This window comes from Eulemur rufifrons, chromosome 20 (genome assembly GCF_041146395.1).
Source record: "Eulemur rufifrons isolate Redbay chromosome 20, OSU_ERuf_1, whole genome shotgun sequence".
Lineage (NCBI taxonomy): Eukaryota > Metazoa > Chordata > Mammalia > Primates > Lemuridae > Eulemur > Eulemur rufifrons.
The window spans coordinates 24,187,875-24,212,548 of NC_091002.1; the positions used below are offsets into that span (position 1 = coordinate 24,187,875).

At 45.9% G+C, this 24,674-nt stretch overlaps 1 protein-coding gene across 1 annotated transcript in view; it reads right to left on the reverse strand.

Annotated features, from left to right (window-relative positions):
- Nucleotides 1-5,087: 5,087 nt before the first annotated feature.
- CBFA2T2 (CBFA2/RUNX1 partner transcriptional co-repressor 2) overlaps nucleotides 5,088-24,674 on the reverse strand; it is a 122,126-nt gene continuing 102,539 nt past the window's right edge. Inside the window, exons 7-11 of the mRNA XM_069495806.1 lie at nucleotides 24,282-24,367; nucleotides 22,885-23,080; nucleotides 18,075-18,143; nucleotides 15,227-15,417; nucleotides 5,088-10,344 (exon numbers count right to left, since the gene is read on the reverse strand). Coding sequence (XP_069351907.1) covers nucleotides 10,048-10,344; nucleotides 15,227-15,417; nucleotides 18,075-18,143; nucleotides 22,885-23,080; nucleotides 24,282-24,367 — 839 coding nt within the window. The 3' untranslated portion in view covers nucleotides 5,088-10,047. The remainder of the gene's footprint in view (nucleotides 10,345-15,226; nucleotides 15,418-18,074; nucleotides 18,144-22,884; nucleotides 23,081-24,281; nucleotides 24,368-24,674) is intronic.

The window sequence follows — 24,674 nt, forward strand, 5'->3', positions numbered from 1 at the left end:
ATTCCTGTGGGAAGGCCTGTCCCCAGACAGAACCTCCCCTGCCAAGCTGGACTTGTCGCCACCACCACCACCTGGAGAATAATGGCTGGGTACCAGCTGCTGGGGGAAGAGAGTGGGGACATGGGGGGCGGGGGAGGTGACCAACAGGGACACCGCGGCATCTGACCTGGTCTGGGGTGTTAGGTTGAGCAGTTCCAGGCAGAGGGAAAGGCACCTGTTGGGGGAGGTGAGCTTGCCTGGTTGAACCAGGGGAAGCCCAGCAGCAGGGCCAAGGCCAAGGTGAAGGTGGGGAGCAAAGGTGCTTCCTCCCAAAGAAGCCATAGTAGGTTTTAAGCCAGGGCTGAGCGGCCAGTAGGGCAAGTGACATTTTGCCAGTGTTCCTGAATGCCCTGGTGGTGCCAGGTCCCTGCTGGACACTGGGGCATGGCTAGAAAGGCAGCTCAAATGGCACCAGTTTGGGTGGGTGTCCCAATCCAGGGCTCCAGGCAGAGTCCTCCCTGCGGTTCTCTCCAGAGGCCCCTGCAGGAGATGAGTTTCCTCTGTGACCTGGTGGCCCAGGCCAAAGAACCAACGCAAGGATCCCTGGTGGCTCCTGGGCCAGTGCCAGGCTGCCCTCCTGCCACCCTACTTCCCAGAACCCTGGCAGCTCCTGGAAAGTGCTGCTGGCGTATGAGCCGCACCCGGCTCTGCGCTGGCCAGGGGAGGTCTGTCCCCTGTGTGCCAGCGCACATCCCCTTGTTAGAGAAGCAGCCGATAGGGAGGAAGTAACGTGCTTCCTGCCTGTGCTGTGACGCCTTCTCTTCTGTTGCCTTCCACAGAAACAGTAGCGACAGCAAACCCTCAAAACTAAATACACGTCCCATTGCCATTGTTAAACAAAGATGCCAAAGCCCTCAAGCTGACCCCCCTGAAGTGGGTGCCTCCTTCATTTTACACCAGAGGCACCTTGCCTGCCTCACCCTGCAGTGGGGTTCTGAAAGTTCATCCCTTTTTAATAGTTTTAAAATAAGATGGGCTGTGTCCTCCTTCCTGCTGAAGGCCGGAGTTTCAGGGAGGATCCTACAGGGTCAGGAAGACCAGTTGGCGATGACCAGGTTTGGTCTGAGCTAGGAAAGTGAGCAGATGTCTCTGGGCGGACGCGAGTGGTTGGCGGGCAGAGTGCTGCAGTGTGAGGGCCACCAGGGCTGAGCTGTCTTACAGGTGATAGTGAGCCAGGAGGGTGCCAGACAGGAGTGACAACATGGGTGGCTGTGGGGCTGGATGCAGACAGGGATGGGGTGGGGGGTTAGAGCTGTAGCCACAGGAAAACAAACTTCTGAGCTGGGGCCAGGGCTGGGGGACACAGAGGAGGTCCTGAAGCCTTTACTTGTGTCAGTTTATTCCCACAAACCCACCTGCATCTCTACCTTGCCAGCAACACTGTACCCCCTTGCCCTATCCCCCAAGTTAGGGCCACCATCCTCTCTGGCCTGGAAGACTCTAGCAGCCTTTTTTTTTTTTTTTTAGACATGGGGTCTCACTATGTTGCTCAAGCCGGTCTCAAACTCCTGCCTCAAGTGGTCCTCCCAAAGTGCTGGGATTACAGATGTGAGCCACTGCACCTAGCCTGTAGCAGCTTCATTATTGGGTTTCCATTCCCCACTCCCCCCCACCCCAGTCCATTCCCTGTATACCTGGTTCAAAGTTTTGAAAACCACACTGCTCTGGCCTTCAGCGGCACCTTCAATGGCACCCACTGCCTTCAGCGTCAAGTTTGATTTCTTGTTCTGGCATTCAAAGGCCTTAGCAATGAGCCTGTACTCCCAATATGTGCAGCCTCCTTCCTAAATCTCACTCCAGCTGAGCTGGGTCATTTGCAACCTTGGTTACCCTCTCCGTGGCCTTTGTCCCAAGCCACCCATCTACTATAGCAACACCCCAGCTGTAGGGAGCAGGTCAGAGCCATCAGGCCTGGGGCACCTTTCCCAATCCTGGTTTTGGTAGCTGAAGCTCCTTTCAACAGCCACTGCTTTGTGGCACGTGCTGGGGGTAATGATATGTCCCAGGTTGGTGACACACCCAGGTCAAAGGCAAGTGAGGTCCTGAAGCTGCGAGAGCTCAGGGCTCCTCAGCCAGCTGCTGCCCCCACCCCTCTACCCACTCCCTGCACCTGCCTCCTCCCCTTCCTCACACCTGCACCTGTGACTCACCTGTGCATGTTCAATGCTGTCCCGGGGACTGACCCAGCGCCAGATCAGAGCTGGAGAGACAGCAGCAGTCTAGAGGGTGGCCATTGCCCAATGGCTCTCTTCATAGCCTCTGATGGGTCAAAAGGAAGGGACTGAGAATGAAGTGAGTCTTCAGAAGTTATTCTTGAAACTGATGCTACTACTTGAGCAAGACACCAGGTCCCATGCAGGTGCTGGGGACTAAGGTGAATCTTCAAGGAAATCACAGATTGGCAGGGAGGGAACCAGGTTACGATGGCAGCCACAGTTTACAAGGGCTTCCTGGGTGCTAGGCCCTGTGCTAGGGGAAATACCCAAGTGATCACATTTCACCCTCACAACACCACAGTGGTGTAGGCATCATTAGCGCCCCCAATTTACAAAAGAAACAAGCTCAGAGAACAAGTGCCTTGCTCTGGGTCACACTCCCTTGGCACCAGTAGCTACTTGCCAGCGTGAACAGCACTGCGAGAAAGGCATCCTCTGGTTGCAGACACCAGCCAGGCCGGAGGAGACAGTGGCATTTATACCCAAAGAAGGAGTGATGCCAGGCTCCGGGGCCTGCAAAATGGCAGATGGGGCAGCAAGGAAGAGCCCGGTGCACGGTGGAGGGTAGACCAGCCCTTGGAAGGTCACTTCTGGTACTCCCTAAGAGATACCAAGAGAGCATTAGTGGAACTTCTGGGGCAGAAAGGCAGCGTCAGAAAGTGTCGGTGCAGAGGGGATGGCAAAAGTTGCCGCGTGTGCACCCTGGAAAGGAATCTGGCTCGTGGATGGAGGTGGCACAGGAAGCAGGTCCAGCTCTCTCCACGAGAGGGCGCCCAGCAGCAGGCGATGAAGCCGACCCAGGCGTGGCGGGGCTGGCTTGTTCGGTTCCCTCAAACCAAAGGGAGCCGGAAAGACCAGCAGTCAGAAACAAGCACACAGGGGCGAGAAGAGTTTCGCTCCATGTGTTTTTTTCATCCTGAGGTGACTCAGGCCAGTTATTTCCCTTTATACTGAGAAACACAAGTCAATAGGCTCCTCGACGCCTGTGAAAGGGCTCTCCCCTCCCAACCTACCTTCCAGAAGGAATAACGCTTTCTTATTTTCCACCTCTGTCTCTTTCCGACAAAGGTAATGTGCCACTAATTTCCACTTCAGTCATCTAATCTGCTGTTTAATAATGCACTATTTCGATGATTGTCATTTCCAGAATTCTATTTATTTTAAATCTGCCCAGCCATTTTCAGAGACCTTACTTTTTGCTTAGTTTTCTCAGCACCATCTTCAGAAGTTCCATAGTTCTATTCTGCATGTGGTAATTCAAATATCTTAAGTCCCAGGGGTCTAAATCAATTGTTAACGGCGCCTGCTGACTTGTTCGTGACGGCTCATTTCCTTGGGTGTTCCGTCCTTTCCCGGACAGCTTATCATTGGCTGGTGTAATACACGGGGATGGGGAGGGGCCTTGGGTATTCATCTTCATTTCTCAGCCCGGGGGTCCTTACCCTCTGGAGTAGTGTAACCCAGAACCCCAGGCCCCGGAGAGCAGACCTAAGATTAGAGAGTCTCTAATGAGATTCCTTTTTTCTTTTTCTCAAGCAGGGACATGGTGTTTCCAGTTCAGTTCCCACTGCAGACAGGCAGCTTTTCCCTGCTGCCTCTTCACGGGCGCCCAGGCTGAGTGACCCGGCCATACGGACAGGGCTTTGTACAGGCTCAAAGCCTCGCCTCACGGTCCCCTCCAACTCTTGACTTCTTGGAATTCCTTTTTCCCACAAGCAGCACAGATTTCCTCTTTTGTATTCTACTACCTCTGTGATTTCAGCTTCCTTTATTTTCAGCCCTTGGGGGTTTCTTAAACTTTCTCATCAGTGTCCTCAGCAATGCAAAGTGTATTCACTACAATTTATCTGTCATCTGGGCGTTTTGTGGTAATGAAAACATTTTCAGTCTGCCATTTCTATGGTAAATTCCCTTTATACCAATATATAGTGCTCTCGTGCAAGGCTGACAGTCCCATGGCTGAGATCCTGTCGTTCTAGGTGGAGATCACACAGCCAAGCCCCCACACCTTGCTTTCTGGGGCCAAGGTTACAGCCCAGCCCTTCTCCTGACCCTGGGATCTAGAAAGCAATTCCTCCCTTTGCATTCTGGGGGCCTGTGAAGCTGGTGTTGCCAACCAATCTCTCGAGCAGAGGCCACAGATGGATATTCAGGTGATGGAAGTGAGGCCTCAGCTTGCCAGCTAGTCAACAGGACTGACAGCCCAAGACCCTGCAGAGGTTCACCCACAACGCTCTTAGGGTCGAGGAAAGTCTAGCCAGGGGCTGCTGAAGACGCTGCAAGCCGGTGGGCTTTCATGGAACACAGTCTGAACGTATTTCAAGCACGCGAGAAATGTACAGTATTAAAAATCTCACTTTGGAAAATTATCCTAAGGAAATAAGGATGTGAAGGAAGATGTTCACTTCAGTGTATCATACAGGAAAACTTGAAAGCAATCTGATTGCCCAACAGGAGGTGAAGAGTTAAAAAATTTATGGCCTCAATTAAATTACGCAACCATTAAAAAAACAAATGTGAAGTCAATGGAGAAATTACTTACGATTTAACAGTGTAATAAGGACATAAATGAATATTCACAAGTCCAGATAATGTTGGCATTTGTGTTCAAATGTTCTAAGGAAATAACTGGGCGCGCCCCTCTCCCCCTTGCCCAAAGGTAGGAGACAACTGGGGCAGGCCACCTCACCTTCCCTCCCAGTCCCATGCTAGCTGGAGTCAGAAAAGGAATATAGCCTTTTTATTGACTACTTTAAGTAGAACAAACTAAATACATATTTAACAGTTTTGGTTCATTTATACAGTACATTAAATAAGTTATGCACAGAGTTAAGTAACAAAGCTTCCTATCAGAGTAAAATGACAAAGCACAGAAAAACCAGACTCTAACACATCCTGTGGGTGGTTTCACATTCATCATCCCCCTTTACAAACCACGCTTGGAGGCTTCATTTTTTTATTTATTTACATTATTGGCTTTCTTTTGTGAACGGAGCCTTTGTAGCTTCATCAGGAACTTGGAAAGCCACGTAAGTGGACCCAAGGCCTCTTAGCCGCAGTCTGTTCACCATTCACCTAATGCTTATTGCTGCTTCTCTGCCCACTCCAAGGCAGGGACGGGGCTGTCCCTGACAGACACCAGCCGCACGTGCCCTATTTGGTATAAGCATCAATGGGAGTGTACATGGGCAGTTGGAGGCCTGACCAGATGGGGTCTGCAGGGGCAGCTCTAGCTCTCGGGTTGCGGAGCGGGAGGTGGGGGATGCCAGGCCTGCCCCTCAGGCCTCCTAACCTCCTGGCTCCTGATGGAAAAGGTCACCTGCACCATTGTCTTTGGAAATGAGCATGTCAATGCCTGTGGGCAAAGAGGCAGGTAGTCAACATTTTGGTTTCACAAGAACTACAGACACTCAAGGTTGGAAGGCCTGAGCTGCTCGTGTGGTCCGCACCATAAGCCGGGCAGGACTCCTCTCGGACAGCTGGCCAGCTGGCCCATGCTGCACAGCCCAGGTCCTTCTGGCTTTTATTACATTTGGTTCAAACATGCTACCACCCAGTTCTCTGAAAACAGCTAAACAAAACTAAGGAAGTTGGCTTGGTCTACTGACCTGGAAGCCTGGCAACCTTGATTCTAGTCCAGTTCTGAAGAAAGCCTCCAAGATGTGTTCTATTTTCAGTGATTTATTTAATCCATAATCCCTTCCCCAATTTCCAGGACAAATGGCCACATGGTCATTATTTATGCTTTCACTCCGAAGAACTCAATATCATTAATTCCCATTGTGTAGCGGAACCTTCAAACACACTTGCTGAGATATTTTCTAGAACTACCCAGAACAATGTCTACACCTTTTGCAAGCCGGTGACAGGCCTGGGGATGACTTCAACTTTGGGACAGGGATGTACAAAGCAAATTTTAGACTTCCTGTCTGGAAGCTGATGATGCTCTAGTTGATATGAAGAAGCGATGAACTCCTGGCAGACCTTCTGGCCCCGACGGGCAAAAGAAGTCCACACTGCAGAGGACAGCAGCCAGTGCCGGGTGGACTCCTGCTGGTAGATGTGTCGTATTTCCAGACTGCGATGCATTGACAGAGCTTTGTAACTGAGCACTACCTCAGAAAAGATCCACCTAATCTGTGACCTCATGGTCACCTGACTGTGCACTTGAGCAGATCTGTGAGAGCACCCGTCCCGGAGCTGCAGGGAGCCCCCAAGGTGGCGTGCTCACACCTCAAGGTGGGCTGCCTATTCCTGACCAGGTGGGCTTAAAACAACTTCTTACTGGGTCATCTTCACCGCTGGATGGAGTCAGGCGTGGTGCAGGCAAATGGGCATCCAAAGGACAACGGAAGGTCTGAACATCCTGCCCTCAGGTATCCCTGGGAACATGTGCCACCCTTGGTCTTCGCTGGCTCCTGCAACCATTCCTCACCTGGCAGAAGACTATGATGTCCCACCACTTTTCAGTGATCCTGGGTGGGTGACGCTGAACACTGGTTTTATCCTGCAGACATGCTCTGACTGATGGCCAGTCAGGTGTTGCATTTGCACTTGGTTTCTAGTTTAACAGAGAGCTTGTGACTGACCTGACACCTTCTGAACCACTACCCCAGCCCCTCTCATGTCCCCACAAATATTAACTGTAGAGGCCAGTCCTCTAAGCAGCCTGATTACATCAAAATATTATTTCTTTTAAATTCTACTGCAGATGACAGTGGGGCGCCTGAATTTCCACTCTCAACCTGGCAGCAGACTGGAAACCGTGTGGGCAACCTGGACTTGCTCCTGCCCCTCTAGCCACCCACCCTGCCCCAGTGGTGCTCCTCCCTCAACCAGAGAGTTGCAGAATTTCAGACAGGATCTGGAGAAAGGGATTCCTTAAATCTGAATAGCAAGTCCTGGACAGATGCCCTGGCAATCTCTGTGTGAAACTGACCAGAATTAACATAGCAAAAGATCTGAGAACTGAACTTCAGTGTGGAATATTGCCCAGGTTTACAGATTAGCCTCTGGGTAGCACACAAGCAAAGCAGTCTAGAAAAGCATTATAGACTCTGAAAACGAAAGAGTTATTGGAACCACAGCCCACAAAAGTAGGCCAGGCTCCGCACACTAAACCTAAACCTTACCTGTAGAACCGGACATTGAACTCTGACAAATATTATTTGGTTGGTTTTGGTTCTTTATTCCAACCAGTAAAAACCCAAGCTACCCTAACTAGTCTTGTGGTCACTAAAGATTTTAAAAACGTGCTTAGGGGAGGCCAAAGTAAGAGGACAGCTTGAGGCCACGAGTTCAAGACCAGCCTGGGCAACATAGCAGGACCCTATCTCTGGCTGGGTATGGTGGCTCACGCTTGTAATCCTAGCACTCTGGGAGGCAGAGGCAGGAGGATCTCTTGAGGTCAGGAGTTCAAGACCAGCCTCAGCAAGAGCAAGGTCTAAAAATAGGAAGAAATTAGCCAGACAACTAAAAGTAGGAAAAATCAGCCAGGTGTGGTGGTGAGCGCCTGTAGTCCCAGCTACTTGGGAGGCTGAGGCAGGAGGATCACTTGAGCCCAGGAGTTTGAGGTTGCTGTGAGCTAGGCTGACACCATGGCACTACAGCCTGGGTAACAGAGTGAGACTGTCTAAAGAAAAAGATCCCATCTCTACAAAGAATAATAATAATACAAAATTACCTGGGTATGATGGCACATGCCTATAGTCCTAGCCACTTGTGAGGCTGAGGAAGAAGGGTTGCTTGAGCCCAGAGGTTTGAGGTTACAGTGAGCTATGACTGCGCCACTGCACTACAGCCTGGGTAACAGAGCAGACTCAGTCTCTGGAAAACAATAAAAAAACAACCCCCCAAAATCTGCTTAAGTGTTCATTCAACTTATCAATGAAAAAATAGTAAGCCAAGGACAGGCCCAGTGTACATCACGAGATACCACTTGTTATAACTGCTGTAGAGGCAGTTTGGGGTACTGACTACATCCCTGTTAAAAGTTAGGCTGCCCCACTGACTGTGGGGGTGAGGGGACCCAATGTATCAGGCTGACTAGAAAACTGTAGGTCTTACACATTCCATGGTAAAGTAACATTATTCTCTGTTATTCTTTCTCTGGTTATACCTTACTTTGGGCAATGGAAATCCAGGAATTTAAAAAGTGCCTTGTATTGGATTTCTTTGTTAAGACTAAAAATCCTTGGTTACGGTAAATTAGGGACTTGAAGTAAAATACACCTGTATGCAAGGAAAAGCCTACCTGTGCCAATCCCTTTTCCTTTACGGTATTGAGAGCTTTTATTTCAGACTCTGGTCAGTGCACAGAAGGTGGAGCTACACCTAGGTTCCCAAGGCCAGCCACCGTAGGGCCAACCGACCCAACCCAACTGATTCCTTGCCAGAAGCTCGAAGATGTAGAGTGGGTCAGGGTCCTCGGGCTTCCAACAAAACCCACATGGCAGGGAAGAATAACATTTTAAAAGGAGTATAGGTGATGTCATGTTTGGTGAGCCAAGTAAGTCGCTGGAAAACTCCCTGAAGACGGGAAGAAAAGTTGGTCAGCCTTTCCCGAAATGGTTCTCCCATTTCACAAAACCTTTTTGGGCTCAAAGTGGGAAGCTATCAGATAACAAAAGAGAAAGGAAATGGAGATCGCGTGTCTGATAATAAATCAACATTGAGGCCATAATGACACGGAACTATGAGGTTTGTAGAATTCTTTCATGTCCAGAAGGGCTGCTCAGATGAGACCAGGCCTTGACAGGTGGGGCGAATCCTATCAACACACCACGGCACATTCAGCGGGACAACTGCAGCTCAGCAAGTGCCAAACAGAATCCACGGCAGAAGATGCCCAGTGTGATCCAGACGTGCACAGTCTGAGAGATAAAAGGATACAGAACAAGACGACTGTGCAAACAGTCAAGTGGTGGCAGAAGGCTCTGCATTTCCAAGAGATGATCCACTCAATAATTTGACAATACTAGTTTGGCCAACATGCTCAGAGAGAACAGACTATCCATGGTGCAGTCGCATTCTCTCAGACCAATCCATGCGCTGGAAACAATTTTCTGCACAAGCAAAATCAAATGAGAGAGAAAAAAAATGGGTCCCACACTAAGGTAGCCCGCCAGGTTGAAAAATCTTGTCCCAAGTGATCTGTGATGCTTGGTAGAAGTTTTATTTATTTTTTCCTGTTATGGGTGCTTTTACTGAAATGGTGACTTCTTTCCTATTGATTCTGATCTTAACAAGCCTGAACAAGAAGGTTGAGAAGGGAGTCCTGAGTGCCACTCTCTGCCTGCCCAAGTCCCCGTGAGGCCAATCAGCGTCATCTGCCAAGGGCGGAAATGGGGCTTAAGGAGCTGTTCAAGGATAAGAGGGACCACTCCCCCGTCCGTCCGAGGGGGGGCCTCCTCTCCAGCCTGCGGCCAGCATCCACGCCTCTGCCACATGAAGACCGGGCACGTGTGACAGTCTGCTGATTCAAGGAGGCAGGGAGGGGGGCTGGTGGTCTACACCGAACGGGGCCTGGCTAAGCCAGCTTTGGCTGGGAGAGAAACAAACCAGGAAAGCCATGGAGGAGGCAGCTCAGGCCAGCTGCCCGTGTGCAGAGAGACTGGCACACTTGTTCCACAAGGACACAGACGACAAGTGTCGGGAGAGGCCATGGACTCCTTCTGCCTCCACTGCATTCCTCACTGATGACCAACAGCTACTAGCACTGGTTCCCACAGAGAGCCCCCGATGCAAGTGTCCTGTCATGTTGAGTGGTCACCAGGATAAGTAGAATCTGGGCTCAGAGTCCGTTGGTGTCAATGGCTGTCACAGAGGCAGGTGTGGAGGAACGCGAGGTGGTTGCCGAGGTCTTGTCCAGGGCTGGGCTGGGCACACTGCAGTCGGCAGACCTGGCCGAGCCCCTCCCCCCAGGGAGCAGTGGCCGGCTCTGGCTGTGGGGACTCTGGCCGTGCAGGTTCTGGCCACAGAGGCGGTGGTGCCGCTCCCAGTCCTTGTGCTGGCAGAAAGAGCCACAGTACCGTGCAATATTGCAGCCACTGCATGTCTCGCTGGCTTTGCGGCCACAGTTCCAGCAGTTCTGCAAGACACAGGCGTCAGTAAGTGATTGCTGGGATCTCAAGGGGCAGGCTTGTCACTTGTTACCTGCATGGCAGTCCTGCCTTTACTGCTACGTGTTTAACCACGGGAAATACACACCCCCTTTCCGAGTTTCCTTCATCTGTAAAACAGGAAAACTAGCCATCCGCAGGACGGCAGGGTGAGATGAGGGGTATGTGCGAAAAGACCTTGCGCAGCGCCAGCAGTCCGGCGGCCACCTCCTGGTTAAAGCACAGACTCATCTTTTTGACTCATATTTTAATCTTCAGAGATCAAACCAAACTCTGTGTCAGCTTCCCCCTCACCCCAGCTATCTACCCTAAGGACACATATATGTTCAAACATTTTCTCTTGCTCCTCCCAGTGGAGAAATAATCGTTTTCCACAGACAATACATGATCTTAACTAAGACTTAAAGGAATACAGGTAATAATTCATCTTGTTTTAATAAAGGTCCCCTGCCAGGGAACCAGGATGGGTAGGAATGGAAGTAGTTGTGTTATTTCCTCCTTTGTCCTCTGTGCCTGTTTTCCTTCCACTGTGTCTCATCCTAGATGAGCTGGGATCATGGGAATACTTCTGGCCTGTTCTCAGGAGCCACCTGCAATATCTCAGAACTCAAGGCCTTGGAAGTCTAGGTCAGGGACTTTTCTTACTACTTCTTGCACTTCCCTAGGAAGGGGGCAGTTAGACTAGGATTTAGCAAAAACCACCAGGGAAGAAGAGTCCACCTGTTGAGAATGTACTAATTCAATTACAGAAGACACGAGCCAAGTGAGGATGGTGAGAGCTACAAGTAGCAGCCATGGAAGAAGCAGTAGAAACAGTCACGGAACAGACTTTATATATCCCACAACTAAGAAGGAAGAGCATCATAGCAACTGAGGCCAGCAGCGCAGCTCCCAGCACTTGTGTCCCGTAGTACTTTCTTTCCTTCCTGCAGGCTCCATGTGGATTCTACTCATGACACATGAGTGTTCTACATCTGAGCTCTCCAGGACCCACTGGTAAGAGAACAGTCTTGTGGCCCTGGCCAGGTGAAGCTCTCAGGAAGGACTGCAGCAGCCAGCCTGTTGCCCTCTCATCTTCCCTGCCCACAGGTACTCTAGAATGGCAGAAGCCAATCTTGAGGCCTAGCGATGGTGCCACTCAGGAAAGAAAGGCCACACCCCAATGGAATCAGAAGGCTCTTAGGTATAAAAGAACAGACAAGTGCTGGAAAAGACCTAGGAACCACCCAGCCCACTTAGGGCATTGTACAGATAGGAAAACTGAGGGCCTGTGGGGCCCTTGTAAAATTTATTAAGTGGCTATGCAAAGTCTGGAACCTTCCACTCCATGATACTCAATGTATAGGTTTAACTTTAAAGAACATTAGAAAAGACTGCAGATTCCCTTCTAATACAAAAGGGTTCTCAGGAAATACACCTTAAGGACTGTCAAAACTTCCCAGCAAAACACTAGAGGACCAAAATAGGGAACAGAAGTGATTTTTAGGTTACATTTATAGATCTCAAGCAAACTGCATTCCAGAGAATTTCATACTTTGGAGTCTGGTAGGCTGACTCCAGACAATGCTTTGGTAGACTCTTCTCATTTGTGGGGAAGAACTCAGCTGTTGCCCACATGGGGCTCCATGGAAACACAGGCCAGTGGGTTGGCCGCCAGCAAAGGGGGAGATCCTCTGCTCCCTCTGTCAAAGCAAGAACATCTCAGAACTGGGTCAGAGTATTAAACCATTGGTGCTTTTATCTTGGCTGCCATTATTTTTTAAATAGCTTATTTCATGATTTATGACTGCAGCCCCTAAGACTGGGGCCTTGGACCGGTACCAGTTCATGGTTTGTTAGGAACCAGGCCACACAGCAGGTGAGTGGCGGGCTAGTGAGTGAAGCTTCATCTGTATTTATAGCTGCTCCCCATCGCTCACATCACCACCTGAGCTCCGCCTCCTGTCAGATCAGTCACTGTCTCCCATCACCCCTGGATAGGACTATCTAGTTGCAGGAAAACAAGCCCACGGCTCTGATCCTGCATTCTGGTGAGTTGTATAATTATTTAATTATATATTACAATGTAATAATTACAAACAAAGTGCACAATAAATGTAATGCATTTGAATCATAGTGAAACCATCCCCCAACCCCTGCCCCAACCATGGAAAAATTGTCTTCCATGAAATCAGTCCCTGGTGCCAAAACGGTTGTGGACCAATGATTTATAAAATACAGTAAAACAAAATAAACAGCCTCCCACATAAGCAGAATCACAGAAATGCAAGAACAATGTGGTTAGTGCCAGAGCATCCAGGGATGAAAGGATGGTTTTAAGTTCTCTTTCTCTTTGGCTTTTCTCTGACTTAATGAGGAGCACTTTTCTTTTGTTTTTTTTTCCCCAAGGTATAAGGCAAAAGGTTTTATGTTGTGGTCACCCTTCAAATCAACATTCCACAAAGCCAGAGCCACAGACTTGGCCAAACAGTCCTCTGTGGTTAATTGGGAAAGGTCATAAACCTTCTGAGATACTGATCAGGGAAGTCAGGAATGTGATTACAGAATTTCCTTTGTCAAGCAGGGGCCATCAGATTATAAGACTATTCCAAGTGTGGCCCAGGACCCACCTTTGTCAGAACTACTGAGGACTTATCAAAATCCCTGGGACCCATTCCAGACTTCTCTGACCTTATTGCAAACAAGAGAGAAATGACTCCCTATTTTACTAACAATTGCTAGCCCCATTATGTTTGCCAGGAAATCCAGGTTGGTGACAGAAAGTGGCCTGAGCAGAGATAAGGGGACCTCTCACTTCATGTTTCCAGCTTTGGGCACTACAGGGGAGATGCTCTCTCTGGCTTTAAGGAAGTGGCTGTTCTGCATGAGCAGGAGCTGCCACAGCTTATGCACTAATTAACAGCATAACCGAATCCCTTCTATCTGCACAGTGCACTGCAGTTTAAAAGGACTTCCACAACCACAATCCAATTCTATCTTCCGGAAAACCATCAGAACAACAGGACTGGGGCTTGTATACCCACTGAACAGATATGGAAATTGGCCCCCTTAAGGGTGCACCATCAGTGTGAGGGGGAACTGGGATTAGAACTCCTCCAGTCCTGGGTTCCTTCTCCCATACCAAACCACCTCCCCCAAGATGCGTGAGAAACTCCAGGGAAGCAGCCCTTCAAGTCCAGTACAAACTCATCCAAAACTTAGGCCTTCCATCCTTCCCCTGCTTTGGGAAGCAATTTTGCTGGGACGGATGCTGGTGTGCACCTCACCTGCAGGCCACTTTGTGGATTGATTAAAATTAAAATTATAGTTCCTGAAAAGCACAATCCTATAAATGGAGAGCTGAGATTTAAACCTATGCAGTTCAGCTCCAGAATGCATGCTCTCAGCCAAAAGCTATACTCCTTCTTTGGAGATAGACACAGTTAAAGATAAACATAGATATAAAAGTAGATAAATATGGGCCAACATAGATATTGATGTGGATGGCTATAGATACAGAATTCAACATAGAGAACTGAAATAGATATCATGGCTCAAGAAAAATTCTAAAGAAAAAGTAGGAGAAGGAAAAGGGAGGGCCATTCAGGGAACTATTTTTTCATAATTCACAGTATCTTCGTTGGAGTGCTACAGTATGGGATTTCACCACATCCTCTATGATGGCCACATGATATTTAGGCATTTTCATCTTCACACTGCCATGCCTGGCATTGCTATATTGAAATCGATCATTTAAATATGATGAGAGGCTGGATGTAGTGGCTCACGCCTGTAATCCTAGCACTCTGGGAGGCTGAAGCAGGAGGATCGCTTGAGGTCAGGAGTTCAAGACCAGCCTGAGTAAGAGCGACACCCTGTCTCTACTAAAAATAGAAACAATTAGCTGGGCATGGTGGCACATGCCTGTAAGTCCCAGCTACTTGGGAGGCTGAGGCAGGAGGATCACATGAGCCCAGGAGTTTCAGGTTGCTGTGAGTTAGGCTGATGTCACAGCACTCCAGCCCAGGTGACAGAGCAAGATTCTGTCTAATACATACATACATACATACATAAATAAACGAGAGAAAAAAAAAACACCACCAAAATTCCCCAAAAGTTCTTTAAATTCAAAAGAATGTCCCAAAGACAGCTGATTTCCCAATCCATAGATGGGATCTACCTACCTAGAGAAACAGGCTTGTTTCTTATAGCTGAAAAATGACTAAAATGAAAGTCATTAAATTCAAAAGGACTGTTATAATGTTTCTGTCACATGCTTTATTCTTTTCAGTTTTTTTAATCTCTGTCTTGTGTAGAAACATCACCAATCCTGGGACCCAAGTGCTGGGCAGTTCTACCCAATCTGTCACTTCAGTCCGTAAAAAAGCTAGCCTATTTGTAAAGAGACTAGATGCCATAGGGTCCTGTGTTTTCTTACTCCTGTACCCTGGCTTTAGCACTGAGGGACTATATTAGTTAAATTCCCCAAGTCACAGTTTCCTCATCTGTAAAGATCCAACAATATCTACCTCATAGGGTCACTGAAAAGATCAAAAAGGAAACACACATACTTAGCTGGGTGTCTGGCACAGAGTAAGGCCATTCGGTCAGTGTTGGTCGCCGTTATTATGCAATTACACAAATTCCATCTTTAGGGTGAGTCTTCAAAATTTAAACCAATATGAGCCAATACATATAAGAATACAATATAATCATTTACTATCTTGATAAATAAAAGTGTCCAAGAGTGAAAATCAAAACTCTTCTGGAACTGTATAAAAATTAGAATCATCTAGTCCTCAAGAGGGGACGGTCTATGCCAGCTGCTCCAGCCCAGCCCAGCCCAGCCCCCAGGGCTAACAGAGCTCTGACCTCTGTGGACTCTTCTTGCTCGTTTATGACGAGGAAGGCGTCCTCTGCCGCCTGCCGCTTGACGTCCGCTATGGTTTGCTCCATTCGAGCTCTCTCTGTTGCAATCACTTCAAAGGCTTTCTGCTCTGCCTCAGCGACGGCCTTCTGTACTTCTGACATGGCCTGAATTTTCACCTTATTCACAGCTTCTTCTAGAAGAAAGTGACAGTAAAATCAACTGGCCGAGAAATCTTTTCCCTCCCACCCCACAGCATGTCTAAGAAGGAATAGAGCTGAAACAAGATCACTCCTTACCAAAAATGCACAGGGAAGAGCACATGATACCTGCACTTGCTTGTCCATCCAGGCAGGTGCGGGCTGGGTATGTAGATGGAGGTGGGCACTGAGCTAGGGCTGGGGATACTCTGGTGACTAGATACAGTCACACTCTCATAACTGCTTCTGATCAAGGATAAAGGAGGTCCAATGCATCGTATATTACAGTGTAAGAGACTAGAGTTCAAGGAAAACAGTGGTCGGCTCTACAAGGGGCAAGGGAGGTTCAACAAAGTGTGTTTGGGTTAAGATGGTAGGTAGAAATGAGTTTTTGGAAAGTCTTGCATGCCAAGCTAAGGAATTTGGCCTTTTTTTCCCACTAAAGGAAATGTGAACTCCATTAAAGAGTTCTATGTAAGGAGAAGAGACTGAAGACAAAGATGGCAACTGCGAGGCTGGGACAATGAAGAGACTCTGGATTTAGGCATGAGGAAGTGATGAGGCAGGAGGAGATTGTTAGCATCGAAGGGTCTGGATGTGGAGGTAAAGGGGAAGAATGGTAGAGCCATGCAATGAGATGGATAATACGCAGAAAGCTGGTGTGGAGGCAAGTGAGAAGGATGAGGTGCCTACGGAACATGCAAGTATAAATGACCAGGAGGCAGTTAGCGAAACAAGGGCTAAAGACACAGATTTGAGCAGACTGCAAGGAGTCCTGGGTTTCTAGAACATGAACCCACCTGGTTCCTGATCACTTCCTCCCATCACCACTGCCCTGCTTGGTTTCCACTGGGTGGACACCCCAAATAATACACTCTATGCATTTGAACTTCAGCAGAATGAGCATGTGAATGTGAAGTCCCAGTGTGAATAACCTCCCACATGACTCCATAAGACCAAGCAACCCAGAAGCCTAAGAAAACTCCTTCACAGTCTGGCTCTTGCACATGGCCCAGGCTCAAAGGAGGTTTAAAAGAATGTTCTAGGCTGCTATACTACAACTTTCTATCATTTTGCTCCAGACTTAAGAAAAGAAAGTCTTCATCCCAAAGGCCAAGGACTCCATGTTTCTTTTACTCTAGTTGTCCACATTGGCCCATTGTGGCCCACCATAGCTACCCTTCACAAGCCTCTTATGTCAGTGTTTTTTTTTTTTGACACAGGGTCTCACTTTGTCACTTGGGCTAGTGCAGTGATGTCATCATATTTCACTGCAACCTCAAACTCCTGGGTTCAAGTGATCCTCCTGCCTTAGTGTCCCAAGTAGCTGAGACTACAGGTGCATGCCACCACACCTGGCTAATTTTTTCTATTTTTGGTAGAGACAGGGTCTTGCTCTTGCTCAGGCTGGTCTCAAACTCCTGACCTCAAGCAATCCTCCCACCTTGGCCTCACAGAGTGCTAGGATTACAGGCATGGGCCATCATATCCAGCCCCAAATTGTTTTTCATGGTATAATAATATTTTGTTGTGGTATCAAACTGTAAATGAACATAATCATTCATGGATGCTTGGGCATTCTCCAGGTTGCCTTTACCTTGCTCCCAGAATAGACTAAAAACAGTATCTTTACACATACTGTTGCTTCTTTAAAAATTTGTGTTTAAGTCTGGCCCATTCAGAAGCATAAAAGTGAGGAACAATTCCAAGAATCTGCAGGCACTCACTGCTGGTAATACTTAATAATTTCTTACATAACCTTTTGATGAATTATTTAGCATCATCAACAAGGTCTTCTAAAATGGTCAATTAACTGACTGTTAAACTGGGGGCTAATTTATCAAGGATGCTTAATCTTGTATTTTCCTGATTAATACTGAGGAAAAACATTTTGCAATATGTTTATTTGTATTTCTCATGGCATCATTTGTTCATATCTTTTGTCTATTTGTTTAATATTGTCTTGATGCTCTTGAAAGAGTCCTTGGGAATATAGTTATTAAATTTTTGACAGAATTTTTATCTTAAGAATAAAACCAAAAATCATATTGGACTTTAAAAAAAAGTCACTGGGAAGGGAAGTCAAGAAGGTACAGCAGGGTAGTATTTGGATAAAGCTGACATGAGTGATGTGAGGTTAGTTTCATCCCCTGTCTTACCAGAACAGGCAGTCCCCACCCTCCTTTATTCTTATAGAAAAGGAGGTCTACCAAGAACAGTCTGTACTGAGCTAATCACAGTGAAGGTGAAAGGAAGAGCAGAGGAATTGCAAAGCGATGCCAAGAGCAGATTGGTAGCAGTGTGAACACAGTCTGTGTAGATGCTAGTCAGGAGATCAGGCAAAATGAGCTCAGCCACAAGCCCAGAATCAGAGCATGTCAATAGGTACTCAGTGCCTCAGTGTGACCCAACAGAAGGGCATAAAAGGGACTGGAGGGAGCCATTCCAAACTCCTGACCTGCAAAATGCCACGACAGCAATCCAGGAGACATGAGGGACAGGCCCGAGGGGGAAAGGCAGGAGCCTAGGGCTCCATGAGGAGTAAGTTATTAGACAACCAAAGGACCCAGTTAACCACCTTTCCCCCAAATTTGTGTTCCCTGCTCACACAAATTAGTGAGTGTGTGCAACCAAGGAGCAGTCAAACACATACCTGTTTTTTTCCAAAACTCCACAGGTACGTATCCTGTACCTGGCCTACTGCTGAATTCCCTCTGAGAATCTGCAGAAGAAAGAGAAACAGTATACGGTCAGAAGTTGGCTATGATGAGCAGTTTTCTTTTTATGAAACAATTTTTCTCAAACTTCTCATTCACCACTTAGAAAGAGTCAAACATGTATATTCATTTCTGGGCCGACCATTGTGGTTCATGCCTATAATCCTAGCACCAAAGTGGGAGGCTGCAAGGATACCAGTGAGGTAGGAGGAGGATCACTTAAGAGTTCGAGGCTGTAGTGAGCTGTGGTCACACACACACTGCACTCTAGCCTGAGCAACAGAGTAAGGCCCTGTCTCTAAAGGTAAAAAATATTGAAAAAAAATTCTGATAGGGCTAAAATAAGATTAAAATAGTACACTTAATTTTTAGTTTTAAAACACAAACATGCATCAAATATTAACAGTATTTCAAGGTAGTAAGATTAAAAGTGATCTTCACTTTCCTCTTACCCAATTTTTTCCCCTAACAACATGTACATGTATTTAAGGTTGTTTTTTTTTTTTTTTTTTTTTGGAGACAGAGTCTTGCTCTGTTGCCTGGGCTAGAGGGCAGTGGTGTCATCATAGCTCACTACAACCTCAAACTCCTGGGCTCAAGCGATCCTCCTGCCTCAGCCTCCCAAGTAGCTGGGACTACAGGCACACAACATGACACCCGGCTAATTTTTCTATTTTTAGTAGAGACGGGGTCTTACTCTTGCTCAGGCTGGTCATGAAGTCCTGAGCTCAAGCAATCCTCCCGCCTTGCCCACCCAGAGTACTAGGATTACAGGAGTGAGCCACCACCCCTGGCCAATATAAATTTCATTTTCTTAAGGAAATCTCCAACAAGTTTCTGAGCTATTCCAGTGTGAACTGGGTGCTTTCTAGGCGTGCTGTACCACCACTGCTTGGGGCGCTCCCTCATGCCCTAGGATTCCCCTCGCTCTTCCTTTCTTGTGTTGCATCTCGGTCCATATCTCCTATCTTCTGGTTTACTTCCATGTACTGAGGCATATCCTCTGTAGACATCATGAGAAAGGGTAAGTGGGAAGTACATTTTTCAAAAAATTGTGGTTTGTTAATCTAGCACTTAATTATTTTTATTAAGTACAGAATTCTAAATTAAAATAATTTTCCTTCAGAATTGTCTTCTAACTTTCAATGATGCTAATTTGATTAAATCTGTTTCTTTCACTGTTCTGTCTACTCGGTAGACTGGTTCAACCTGGAAGTGTCTTTCAGTTTTTGGCAATTTTTTAGAATTTATTTCAATAACTGTTCCATCTTCTCTGATTGTTTTATTCACTCTTTTTGAAACTCATGATTTAGACATATGAGTTGGGTAGATTTTCTTTTTCTTATCTTTTTCTTTCCAGGGATATTAACTCTATTTTTGGAAGTTTTCTTTTCCTTGAAAAGCTCCTGTTAACTTTCATTTATTGTTATTTTTATTTCTTAAAAAGACAAGGTCTTGCTCTGTCACGCGAGCTGGAGTGCAATAACGTGATCATAGCTCACCGTAACCTTGAACTCCTGGGCTCAAGCCTCCCAAGTAGCTGCTACAGGCACGCACTACCGTGCTGTTAATTTTTTTTGTTTTTTTATTGTAGTTGAGAAAGGGTATCACTTGTTGCTCAGGCTGGTCTCGAACTCCTAGCCTTAAACAATCTTCCCATCTCAAGCCTCCTAAAGTGTTGGGATTACAGGCATGACCCACTGTGCCTGATCTCATTTCTTTTTCTTTATTTTGGTCTCCATCTTTAATATTAGAGGCTTACCTCTAAAATTTGGTCGCCCTTAACTGCTAACACATACCACCAAAAAGCTCCCTGGAAGCCCCATGACAGTGAATGGGGCCCATGGCTGTGGGCTTAACTAGAGGCAGTTTTCCCAAACTTTGCTGTTTATTGGACTCATTAAACATATATATTCAGATTCTTGCATCCCAGAATCATAACCTCCAGGGAAGGGCCCAAAATGTTTATTTGTAGTAAACACCCAGGTTGACTCTTATTCTGAGAATAAACTGATAGCTTGAGTCAGTTTCTTTCCATTTAAAAAAAATTCTAATTATAAAATATAGTTCATAAAATATTACAATTTTTTTTTAATGAAAAACATGAATTAAATGCCCATAAACCCCAGTTCAAGAAAGAACACCAGGCTGGGCGCAGTGGCTCACGCCTGTAATCCTAGCACTCTGGGAGGCCGAGGCGGGAGGATTGCTTGAGCTCAGGAGTTCAAGACCAGCCTGAGCAAGAGTGAGACCCCATCTCTACTAAAAAGAGAAAGAAATTAGCCAAACAACTAAAAATAGAAAAAATTAGCCGGGCATGGTGGCGTGTGCCTGTAGTCCCAGCTACTCGGGAGGCTGAGGCAGAAGGATCGCTTAAGCCCAGGAGTTTGAGGTTGCTGTGAGCTAGGTTGACGCCACGGCACTCTAGCCCTGATAACAGAGTGAGACTCTGTCTAAAAAAAAAAAAAAAAAAACAACCTACTAAATACTTAAATAACAATCCCCCCCTGGGGTTTCTGTATAATGCAAGACTTTAAAAACATTAATTACTTAATTATTTAAAAGTCATTGGTGAATTTGCTTGTTTGTTATTCCCAAGAATCCTGCTCAATATCGAACAACAGTACTCAAAAGTGCTGTTATTGGTCCATGAAAAGAAACTATGTCAGAATGCAAAACAACCATGTCTCTTAAGGACACTGTTTAGTTCGTCCGACTCTTCATATAAACTTTCTTGGTGAAGTGAACAGTGCCCAACATCCTGGTGTAAGCTCCTCATAGCACCACAGACCAGTGACAGTTTTTCAAATAGCTCTGGTTCACATTTTGAATAGTACACTTGTTTAGGATATGAATTATGCTTTAGGCTGGGCGCGGTGGCTCACGCCTGTAATCCTAACACTCTGGGAGGCCGAGGCGGGAGGATCGCTTGAGGTCAGGAGTTTGAGACCAGCCTGAGCAAGGGCGAGACCCCGTCTCTACTAAAAATAGAAAGAAATTATCTGGCCAACTAAAATATATATAGAAAAAATTAGCCAGGCATGGTGGCGCATGCCTGTAGTCCCAGCTACTCGGGAGGCTGAGGCGGTAGGATCGCTTAAGCCCAGGAGTTTGAGGTTGCTGTGAGCTAGGCTGACGCCACGGCACTCACTCTAGCCCGGGTAACAAAGCGAGACTCTGTCTCAAAAAAAAAAAAAAAAAAGAATTATGCTTTATGTACTATATAAAAAAGAACATGAGATAGATGTATATAACATGTATAAATAATGATACTAAAAGATACTGTTTAAATCAGACAGGTTGACAGTACCCTCAAAACCCTGATAGAATGAAATAAAGGGGGTCTATAAAGAGCTAAACCTAGGATGACAATAGAATTTATCATCCAAACTGTTCTCATTTTTGAGTAAGGGAGGTGGTAGTAATAATTATGACAAGATATAGGCATAAACTGGGACTGTCCCAGGCAGATCAGAACATATGGTCATCCTAGCTAAACCCTCAAGCAAAGGTGAGAAAGATGAGTAATGGTAATGCACGGCAATGTTTAAATGACATCTAGACCTGCAATCCTGGCTGAAAAACAGCTGGCTCATGACTACAGCTCACTCTGTACTCTATGCCTTTTCACATGCACACATGCAGACTCATGAACAGAAGGTGTGTGGTTTGGATGGTGAACTTTAGGTAAGTTTCTGCAAGTTGTTATAAGGAATATTTGTAAGGGTTCAGACGGTGAGGGAGACCAGAGGATTAGCATTGTCTGTTTTTCAAGGTTTTGTGAAAGGAATCACACTACAAGTATTCTTTGATGTCTTGCTGTACTAGATATATGTAACATAATGGCGCTAATCTCTGGCTGACTCAAGAGCTACTGCTATGGGTGGGGTGGCAGAGTGGGATTCCTCAGCTACCAACGTCTGGACATACTATAGTAATTCTGGCTTTGCCTCAATTTTTTTTTTTGTAGTCTCTTTGAAACTAACAGCCATCTTTTATGTGGAACATGCTAGGTCTGTCATAAAATTGAGATTCGTTCTCCCTGGTGAACATTTGGGAACTTAGAGTGGGTGGGTGGGGAAAGAGTCAGATCACAGATGGCCTGTCAATCAGCTGAGCCTTTCATAGGGCACCTTTTCAGTTACTGGGTGAATGTGATGGAACATTTTTGGGGGAATAACTGGCTTCCTGGATGTACTCTGAATTAAGAGAAGAGCTGCTCTTGTCTCTGCTGCTTTAGTTTAGGCTGGGAAAAGGCAAGATGGTACACCTCAGTTTGGCACAATAAAAGCTTTTATAGAGACCACCCGGTGGTGGTTGATAAATGGTACTTTCCTGGGATAGAGGTGGGGAAAAGAGAAAGGAAGGTGAGCTGAACATTTTCAAGGCTGCTGTGAGGAAATGAAGTTATGACACTATAGTACCTAGGACACTGGGCCAGGCTGAATTTAACAACCACTCTTTGAGTATCATCCAGCACATAAATATGCAGAGAGAGTTAAAGAAAGAACAAACTCACATATTTTCTCATTCTCTGCAAGGGAGAAATAACATTTCTTGAACATGTCCAGTACTGAGTGCTTCACATATTTTCTCATTTACTCTCCACAATCACACGAGTCTCCCTAACTCCACAATCTAGAATCATCTTCCTTTAAAGTATAATAGAAAAAGCCTTCCTTACCATATTAGGTGGAGTCCTAAGGCTGATGTTTATTCTAGGTTCCCTTCAGACTCTCCCCTTACCATTGCCGAGAGAATCTGCAGTCCCAGGGCTGTGCTGCCTGGAGACCAACTCGTTCCCTGGTTTCCTCATCTCTGTGTTTTCATTATATCGTCTTTTCCAGTAATTGAGCTCTTCACGATCAGATTCCTGACAGCGCCGCAGAACTGCCATGGAGCGCCGTGTCTTCTCTACCATTTCCATAATGCAATTCAGGGCCTGAGCCAGACAGGAAGTCAGACAGAGATGATATGAGGAAATTCAAACAACGAACATTGAAAATCAAGGACAGGTAAACACAATATAAAAAATTAAGGTTCAAGTATTTTACATTTAAAAGCCTTTATTACAGCTTCTTTTGAAATATATACACACAGTTATTCATTTTTTTTCCTTCTTTCTTTTTTTTTGGTCCTTATGATCCAGCAGATTCATTCATTCATTCATTTTTTTATTTCAAAATAAGGTTAATTCATTTTTTTATTTCAAAATAAGGCTTTTGGATGCTTCAAGGTTGAAGCAGCTATATACAGTCTCATAATAACATGGTCCGTTAAAGACTGGTTAACCTACAGTAAATCTCCGTCTAAATACACTAAGTCATCTGATAAAGCTAGAGATTTTTATAAGAATTCAATGAGAGAAATAAGGACCAGGGACAACTGTCACTCAAGAAGCAAAAGCTACTGCATGTAAATTTCAAGTAGGCACTAATATCCTCTCTTCCCTTTTTAGAGAGAAGGGAAACTCTCTCTTCCAATGGGGGAGAGAACTCGGGCTTACATTCTGTACCAGGGTACTAATTCTCACTTGTATTTGGAGGAAATCCATTTATTTAACACGTCCTATGTGCCAGGCCCTGTGATAAGCATCTTATATATTATTATAGCCCTCCTGTGAGTTCAAATAATGCAGCATTAAAAGACACAAAAATTAAGGCTAAAAGAGGTAAAGTAATTTGCCTAGCTCATAACGATAGGAAGTAGCAAAGCTGGGACTTGAACTCACAAACCTGTGGGGTTTTTTGTTTTGATTTTTATTTTTTAGAGACAAGGCCTTGCTATGTTGCCCAGGCTGGCTCCTGGGCTCAAGTCATCCTTCTGCCTCAGGCCTTCCGAATAGCTGGAACTTCAGGCACATGCCATTGTACCCAGCTACAAAGTGCCCAGCGATGCTTTTAACCAGTATGCTACATGACTTTACTTGGTTTGTGAATTAAAGTGATCATCCCACCACAAAGATCTGAGAGTGACTCTGTAGCTCTGTAGCTGAGGGAGTAGCAGATAAACCAGCTTTTATTAAAAGCAAAGGATGTTATGTCTGGTTATATTCACTTCAAGCACACATGCTCCATTAACTACTGATAGTACTAAGAACCAAAAGCAATAGTTAGGGAAATTATACACTGTAAGGTTCTTACATGGTCAAGATGTTTCCATTCATCAGCCCATTCCCTTTCTGTCAAACGGTGGTCTACCAACTCATCTTGATAGCTTCCATTTAGACCTATTAGAAATTAGGGATTAAATTTGAAGATAGTGGGAAGAATACAGTAGTACCAAATTCTACAAAGTAAATACACACGCATTTGTAAGAACTGTGAACACGCTACTAAGGCAATGATTCATAATGAGGTGTGGGACCAACAAAATGACATATACCCAACAAAATGTCATTATTCAGGTTATATAAAGAACTCTAATAAATCAACTGTGAAAGACAAATAGCCGAAAATAAATAAAGGCAAAAGAAACAAACAGGTATCTCATAGATAAGAAACTATATGATCCATAAACATCTAAAAAGATACTCA